General features: G+C 36.7%; 1 protein-coding gene across 1 annotated transcript in view; it reads left to right on the forward strand.

Moving 5' to 3' along the window:
* Positions 1–9234, forward strand: part of STAG1 (STAG1 cohesin complex component) — a 314569-nt gene that overhangs the window by 279913 nt on the left and 25422 nt on the right. Inside the window, 2 exon segments of the mRNA XM_027769480.1 lie at positions 4299–4447; positions 5120–5248. Of these exon segments, the coding sequence (XP_027625281.1) occupies positions 4299–4447; positions 5120–5248 (278 nt within the window).

The following is a 9234-nucleotide window of genomic DNA, read 5'->3' on the forward strand; positions in this document are numbered from 1 at the left end:
GTTTCTTTCAAATTCTTGAAGTTCAGCCTTAATGTTCAGGAGCAAGCAGACAGAGGTGATCTAGAATCTCTTTGCCATTCTGTTGTGATCACGCTAGCTCGTTTGTTGGACGCTGAATTATCAGTAGGAAATCTTCATTCTCTGAAAAATCTAGTTCACTGGAGCCATGTGGAACCTTCTTCTGAAGGCCCGGCTTCAGCCAGTCTATGTCTCTTGATTGGAGAATTCAATCCATTAACATTCAGTGTTGTTATTAATATTTCCATACTTATTCCTATCATTAAGTTGACCATTTTCTTGGTTGTTTTTTGTTCTTTTATTTCTATCTGTCTGACTGTAGTTTTCCTGGTATAGCACTCCATTCAGAACTTCTTGGGGCAGTAGGTGGCGTGGTGGTTAAGGGCATTGGACTCCCACATGGCCAACTGTGGTTCGATTCCCAGACCTGGCAGCTTGCTTTCTCACTACTTCTCTCTCTCTCTCTCTCTCTCTCTCTCACTCTCACTCACTTTCTTTCTGTCCCTCTCTAGTCAAGTTAAAATAAATAAATGAAGATAAATAAAATAATTCTTTCTTTAAAAAAGGAACTTTTTGAAGAACTGGCCTGGAGTTGGTAAATTCTTTCAGGTTTTATTTATCTGAGAACATTTTTATCTTTTCTTCCCATATGAAGGATAATCTTGCCAGGATAATCTTGGATGAAACAGTTTTTCATTTAACACTGAATATATTTCCCCATTCTTTCCTTTCATGTGTTGTTTCCAAATGAACATATTTTTCCATTCTTTACTTGCCTGAGTTGTTTCCAACGAGAGGTCCAATATCAGTGCTATGAGATAACCTTTGTAAGTAACATGACATTTCTTTCTTGCCAATTTTAGTATCTTGTCTTTGTAGTTTTGGCCAGTCTGGCCATGAGGTGTCTTGAAGAAGATCTTGGGTTGATTCTATTTGAGGTCCTTTTTTATTTCTTGGGTCTGGATATTTAAATGCCTCTCTAGGTTTGGAAAGTTTTCTTCCAGGATTTCATGAAATAGATGATCAGTCCCCTTATTAGTTTCTTCACCTTTTTGGGTACCCGTTGTCTGGATGTTTGGGCCCTTAATGATGTCTAGTATTTTTCATATATCGTCCTCATTTTGGGGGGTTATTTTCTCAGGGTTTTATTGGTAATTTTTTTCAAGGTCAGAGCTTTTGTCTTCTACATTCGTGATTCGATCTTCTACATGATCTAATCTAATCAAAGACTTTTGAGAGAGATTTTGATTTCCTGTATTATAGCCTTCACCTCTAACAATTCTGTTTGATATTTTTGTTTGTTTTAATAATGTCTGTTTCTTCTTTTCAAGTAACGGTAGGACTTCTTCCTCTTCTGGACCTCATTGTCTCTTTTCTCTTGCATCTTCTGGAGTTTGTTGTCTCTTTTCTCTAGCATATAATTTATTTTTGTCACTATAAATATTCTTAATTGTTTTTCTGACATTTCCACAAGTTCCATTATATTGTCTGTGGATGTTAAGGAATTGATATTTTTCCTTGGGGGAGAAATATTTTCTTGGTTTTTCATATTTCTTGCGCTTCTCTGATGGTTTCTGGTCATCTGGTATATCGTATGTTATTTCCTAAATGATTCACATTAATTCTGAGCATTCAAAGGCATACAGGGGGCCAGCAGATGGCGTAGCAGTTTTGTCTCTGGACTCCTACATAGTCGACTGTGGTTCCAGTCCCAGATTCAGCGGCTTAAAATTCACGCCAGGCATGTGTGCATGCCCAAGTTCCCAAGAGGAGACTGGAAGAGAAGGAATTACAGCATGGTCATCCCTCCTGAGGGGGTCATTTCTTGCTTTCTGTCTCTTTGGGGACTACTCACACTCTATAGCAAAGATCTCTTTTAAAAGTTTTTTTAAAAAGCGTGTAGGAGGAGATGATTGGCAATCTCTCCACTGCTCTCCCTCCCTGATATTTATCCAGCAATTTGAACTGTTGTTGCTGGACCTGGATAATTCAAAATCCTCCTAGTTTCTAGAGAACAAGTGCACCTAGGGCTGAGCTGTTGAGCTTCGATTGAAGAAGACAGAAGTGGTCATGTGGTGTGCAACAGAAGATGCTGAAATCTGAGAATTCAGAAGCATGTGGTAGGGGATGAGCCATGGTCTCTCTGCATCTCAGTCTCCCTGCCGCTCAGCGCAGCCATTGTCATTGCTGGGACAGATGTTCTAATGGTGGGAGGAGTGAGGAAAGAAGGAATTTTCCAAGTCCCAGATAATACGTTGCAAGTTCAAAGGTGTGTGGGTGAGGGGGTGAGTCAAGGTCTCTGCAGCTCAGCCTTCCTGCCTCTCAGGGCTTACCATGCAGCCAGGGCCATTGCCAGGGTGGATGTCCCAGTGGGACGAGGAGTCAGGAAAGGAGGCATTCTCCTAAACACAAGAATTCACTTCATGTTTTCATAAATGCCAAAGTCTTAAACCTTCAGTCATTATTCTTCTACCTTCCTTTAGGCACATTCAGATTATTCAAAGGTCAGGAGAGAATTAAGTCAGGAATTCAGCCTCAGCTTGATGGGGGTTAATACCTGGTGTGTTTTATAAGTCACCAGATTCAGGACTTGAACTGTACAGCCAGTTTTGTGGAATCCAGCCCTCTTAACCTCCACACCACCTGCTGACCCATCATAAAAAGATTTTAAAGACAGAATGTTACAGGAAAAATAACAAGTTTCTGGGCAAAATATGTAACACATCATTTATATAAAAATAAAAACTTTGTGTATGTAACATGCCTAAACTGACCTAGAAAACCTTCAGACTTTTAATACTATCGTAGTTACCTTTGGAGAGAAGACTAGTATTTGGTGGTAGAAAGAAAGGATAACTTTTACTTTGATATTCCTTGAATTTTTTTTACAACCTCTACCATTTGAATATAGCTGTCTTTGAATATATTTTAAAATATATGAAGAATTTATAAACAGCAAATTATAAATATACTTCTAAATCTCTGAAAGAGCTAACTGTTTCTTCTAGTAATGACACAGTAAATAGTTCATGCCAATCCATTGCTGAAGAAAATTTGAAAAAGTGGACAATATATTTGCACAGGGAGTTTTTGTTGTTATCTGTTTAAGTGTGCTAGAGTGAGTGTTTACTGGCTGACAGGAAAAAAGCACCCCGTCCTGGGGGCGGGAGGGGGCAATAATCATGCCGTAATTCCTTCTTCATTTCTCATTTTTGGGACTGCCAGGTCTGGGGCTCAAACAGTACAGTTGGTCATGTGGAACTCAGCTGCCTTTAACCACCACACCACAGACTGGCCTGGGAGCTCTTGGTATTTCAGTGAATGGTCTGATTAGAGTAAATTGAGAGGTTGAGAGGTGGGGAAGTAAAGAAGCAAATGTAAATAGTGCTTTTCATTCCCTTTGCCATAAAGGGAATTCAGAGAAATGGGAGGGTAGCTGGCAGAGGAAATGGGTTAAGTTAGGGGTTTTTTAAGTTGTATACATCAAACAGAGAAGGAAAGTTAATGATGCAGAAAACAGCAGTTAGCATGTGCACATAAACCACTGAGCTGGTGAGAATGTGAGAATCTTTAACTACATAATCTCTAAAGTTCTACTACCTTGAAAATTCTAACGTAATTCTAGGTTTTTATCTAGTATATAAGGAGGAGGTGTGGCTTTAGTTGAAAGTCTGGACAGTTCACCCCTCATAATTAGAAGGAAGGTAGAGGTATACAAAAACAATTTTAAGTATCTAGGTTTGGTAATAGAATGATTGCTTTTATACTCTCTCATACTTTAGGGGTTTGTTTTTGTTGTTATTTTAACAAAATACATAAAACATACATATGATTTATAAAACTCCTCCACCAAATTAAGAACTTTTTAGTGTATTTTATTACTGAGTAGAAAAAATCAGGTTCATATATCCCAGTGATCTTTTTTTGTAAATGTTCTTGTCTAAAATATAATAAATGAAAAAACAAAGTTCTGAACCTTGTGTTTTATATATTGTCATTCCTGGACAAACATCAGTAACAAATTCCAAAATGCATTTTTTTATCAAAAAGAAACAAATTTCTGTCTGTGTTTAATCATGCTACCAGCATGAAAATTAATTCAAGAAACTAGGAAGTAGATATCTTCGAGTAAGGGAGCATTCTAGTTGTGCTTCAATGCAAGGAGAAAAACGTATTTTACCATATGCCTCTTACATATTTTTAAATTATATTACCTGTTCTAGAAATAAATTTAAAATATTTTTAACCTACAGATTTTTTTCCTTTTTATTTTCTATCAGTTATTTAATGAACTTGTTCAGGAGCAAGGTCCCAACCTAGACAGGACGTCAGCCCATGTCAGTGGTATTAAAGAATTGGCACGTCGCTTTGCCCTTACATTTGGACTGGACCAGATCAAGACACGAGAAGCAGTTGCCACTCTTCACAAGTGAGTAAAGTAAACAAATGCTTCTGATATATAGAATCTGGTGTCCTGGAATAAAACTGAAATAATTGTTATTTGACCCATTTTTAAAGTAGTAAATGTTAGAATTTTCAAGTTAATAGAACTTTAGAGATTATGTAGTTAAAGATTCTCACATACAGCATTTGTGATTTAAAAAAAAAAAACTTACATAAACTACCCACTTTTTTCATTTTATAAAACATAGAAAGGAAGGTTTAATAACATACTCTTGTCTGGTCTAACAGTGAGAAACTGAGAGACATGGGTTTAAAAAGACTACACAATAATGATTTGGTCAATTTCATTTTATAACTATGGAAACTGAATAATAGAAAAATCTTGGTACCATGACCAGCTCCTAGAAACAAATTTTCTGATTATCTCATTTTATTTCCAGGGTATTATGTTACTCCTGAAAGAAATACATATAGGAATTTAGCTTTATTGCTGTGTAGCAATCTTTTTTAAATATAGACTTTATCATTTTATATTATAATAAAATTAAACAATATGCATATATTTCATATAAATTCACATGATTCTACTGTTTGAATTTAAAGGATTTTACTGCCTTCCCAAATGTTTTTGTACTTTTATTCCATTGAGCACACTAACTTATCTGGAAAAATAAGATAATATTTTCTTTTACTTCAGGGATGGCATTGAGTTTGCCTTTAAATACCCAAATCAGAAAGGACAAGAATATCCACCTCCTAATCTGGCTTTTCTTGAAGTACTAAGTGAATTTTCTTCTAAACTTCTTCGACAAGACAAAAAGACTGTGTAAGTTGTATACCGCAAGAGAAATAGTTTATTTATGACACAATCACAGTTTTAAATATTTATCTTTGGAAAATGTTAATCATCTAAGATGTCATTACTACTGGTAACTTAAGCTCCAATAGTTTAAGGAACTGTATTTTTCTTTTAAGATTTTATTTTATTTTTTGCACATATGCTCACTAGAGAAAGACAGGCAGAGAGAGAGCAAGCTGCCATGTCCAGGACTCAAACTAGTCAGCTATGTGGTAGTCCAGTGCCTTCACTACCACACCATCTACTGACCCCTTTTTAAAGCTTTTATGTAATTGTTTCACTGTTCAACTTTCAGTCCCCTAGAATCTAAACAATGGAATTAAGTAGGTTGAAATTATTTCTTTTTTTTTTAGAATTATTTTATTTAACTTTATCTGTTATTATTATTACTATTATTTTCCAGTCTGATCAGAGAGAAACAGAGAGAGGGAAAGTGAAAAAGCAAGCCACCAGGTCTGGGACTCAAACCACAGTCAGCTATGTGGGAGTCCAGCAACTCCAACCACCACACCACCCGCTGGCTGAAATGATTTCTTACTCTGCAGTTCAAAGATGCATGAACATTGGCTTAGCTGGTGCATAACCCTTTCTTTCCTCTTCCTTTTTAAATTAATTTTAGTATTTTTTTTTTATTTAATCATAAAAGGGCATGTGCACTCACTAGAGAGAGAGGTTACCCTCAATTGGGAATGGTCACATCACAGTTCTTTTTCTACCATTTCTCCATCCTGTCAGGATTTGGGGCATACACATACTTTCATGCTTTTTAAGCTATCAGGGCCAGGATTTGAATCACAGTTGGCCATGTGAGATCTGGCTCTCTATGTACTATGGAGTTGGCCCTTCATTTTAGTCTTATTTTCTGTATTAGTTTACTTGTATCAAGAAGATTTTTTTGTTACTGTTTTGTTTTTGTTTTTCAGTTTTGTTATACTGTGTATGCATGTGCCAAAGAGAGATGGGGTGGGATTGTGGGATGATCATCCATTCGCTGGAGGGGTAGCCATGCCACAATCCCTTCGCCTCCATTATTCTCTTAGGATGTGGGGCATGAGCTTAAAGATGCCCTGCTTGTTTTTCAAGTGCCAGGTCTGGGGCTCAGACCACACAATTGGCCATTTGAGATCCAGGCTTCTCAACCACCAAGCTATCAGCTGGCCCAAGGAGGAAATTTTTTCTCTATTTGCTTTTTTTCTCTGATAATTGTTAATAATTTAAAGCTATATATATATGTATATCTTATATATGTGTGTGTATATATAAAATATATTCTATATAATATATATAATTTTCCAAAATAATCTTGATGAGATTAAGTTTTTGGGTTTTTTTTATTTTTTTATTATTTTTGTTAATTTTAATAGTTATTTATATATTTAATTGCTGTACATCATTTAGATTGTAAAGAGCCCTTATCCAGCATGATATACACCTCAGTACAGCCCAGTTGAGAATACTATACATGTCCTCATCTACAAATAAAATAACAAACTATATCTGTGTCCCATAAATGTCTTACCTCTTTATTGTTTACCCCAAATTTCTTTTCCTACACTCTTCTCCTCCCACATTCTTTCCATTTTGTCTCTAGTGTCCATAACAATTTTTAGTGCTTGTATGTCCTCCAGTCTTTCAATCTCTGCCATCCAGTGCGGCAGTCAGTATGTGTTAAGTGGAGACATAAATGTATCTTTTTCATAGCCTGACTTGCTTCACTCAGAAAATCTTCCATATTCGTCCACTGTCTATCAAATTCCAGGGCCTTGTTATGTTTTATGGCTGAGTAGTATTCCATGGAGTATATGTGCCACACTTTTTCAATTCATTGATCCATTTGTGGACATTTGGGTTGGTTCCATGTCTTAGCAATTGTGAATAAGGCTGCAATGAATATAGATGTGCAAGCACTTTTCCAACTGAGTGTTCTCCTGTCCTTTGGGTAGATACCCAGGATTGGAATTGCTGAATCATATGGTAGTTCTACTTGAAGGTCTTTGAGGAACCTCCATATTGTTCTCTACAGTGGCTACACTAATTTACATACCCGTATAGGAGTTTTCCCCTTTCACTGCATCCCCTCCAGCACTTACATATTTTATTTTTGTTTTTGTTTTTGTTTTTAATCTTCTACATTCTGGCTGGGGTTATGTGGTATCTCATTGTGGTTTTGATCTGCATCTCTAAGAAAAGGTGAGCAATTCTTCATATGCTTTTTGGCTGTTCGTATGTCTTCCTTAGAAAGTTGTTTATTCAGCTCATTTTCACATCTTTTTATTGGGTTCATCTTTTTTTTCTGGTTAAGTTGCTTGAGTTCCCTGTGTATTCTGGTTATCAGTCCCTTATCTGAGACACAGTTAACAAAAATTCTCTCCCATTCTGAGGGTTGTCAATTCACACTAGTGACAGTGTCCTTTGCTGTGCAGAAACTTCTTAATCTGATGTAATCCCACTTGTCTATGTTGGGGATTATAGCCTGTGCTTGGAGGAGGGGGGAGAGTCTTACTTAAGAAGTCTTGGCCTACCCCAATATCTCCCAGAGTTTCCCAGTGTTTTCCAGCAGTAGTTTTCTCGTTTGCAGTCTTAGGTTTAAATCTTTTTTTTTTTTTTTTTATTATATAATTTTTTTTTTATTTTATTATCATCATAATCTTCTTTCTATTACACTAGATTACATATAACTTTACATTGACTTCCATTGCTTTTTCAAAAGGGAATGCCATGCATGTCAGTCAATACAGAGATATCAATCTCTCCGCTTTATCATTCAATATCTTTTCCATGCTTTTCCCAATAATTATTATTATAATTTTTTAAACAGTCAATCACTATTTCTCATTTTGCTTATTAAAGAGACTTCACCCATCATGAAATATTTCCCAGACCGGTTCAGTTGAGAATACTATACATGTCATCATCAACAGGTAATAAACCATATCTATTTCTCATTAACATCCTGCCTCTCTATTGTTCACTGCTGTCTTTATCCTCTTCTCTCTCCTTTTTTTTTTTTTATACTTTGTTTTTTATTATAATTTTTTTTTTCTCATCACAACACACATATGAATTTTCCATCCAAAATACACCGTGCATTGGCTCAATCAAGCACATCAACATATATGTTCTCAGCAAATGATTTCCCAATTTTTGTGTCCTGCATACCTTGCCTTTTGTTTTGCCATCCTAGGTTCCCCATCCCCACCCTCTGCCATGTCCCATCTTCCTCCTCCATTGTCCCTGACATTCATGATTGCCCTCAATGGCTTCCGCCCCCCCCCATTCAATTGTTCTACCAATGACCTCAATTAGTCCAAGTATATCCACTAGCTAGCACAGCTGACATATCCTTACACATGTATCCAAATCTGATCCTAGGCATAAACCCCAGGGAGTAGAATGCACATACTATAAAGTAGTCCCCAGTTGTGTCCATACCCCTCCCTTCAGTCATCAAATGTGCGTTTTTTTTTTCCTCCTGCTTATTATTATTTTTTTATATTAAATTATATTGCCTAACACTCATTCCCTGAGTATCATCACAACACACCAAGTGTAGTTTCCCATCTAGGATAAACTGCATAGTGTCTCAATCAAGCATGTCGTCACCAATACTGTTCCATTTCTACTTTCATACATATAAATATGTTTTTTATCCTATGTTTGACCCTCAGCCCTTTCCCCCTCTCCCAATTACTCTATCTCTGCTATAGACAGCTATCCTCCAGAGGGGTCATTGAAAATGCGATACCTGCGAGTAGAGGGAGAGGGGCCAGGAGTCCAAAGTTTTTAACAATAGGGAAAATAGATTCCATTCAAGGTTGGATCAAGTGTGGGTCTCGTGCAGTTCCGCAACTGTAGGTGAGTCTCCATGGAATACAGTCTCCGGAAGGCAGTTCTGGCAAGCAGAGTTGACCATCAGTTGATGCGGCACAGCAGCCATCTTGTGGTTAGCAGGA

Source organism: Tupaia chinensis, unplaced genomic scaffold, assembly GCF_000334495.1.
Source record: "Tupaia chinensis unplaced genomic scaffold, TupChi_1.0 Scaffold149831_1, whole genome shotgun sequence".
In the NCBI taxonomy this organism is placed as follows: Eukaryota; Metazoa; Chordata; class Mammalia; order Scandentia; family Tupaiidae; genus Tupaia; species Tupaia belangeri.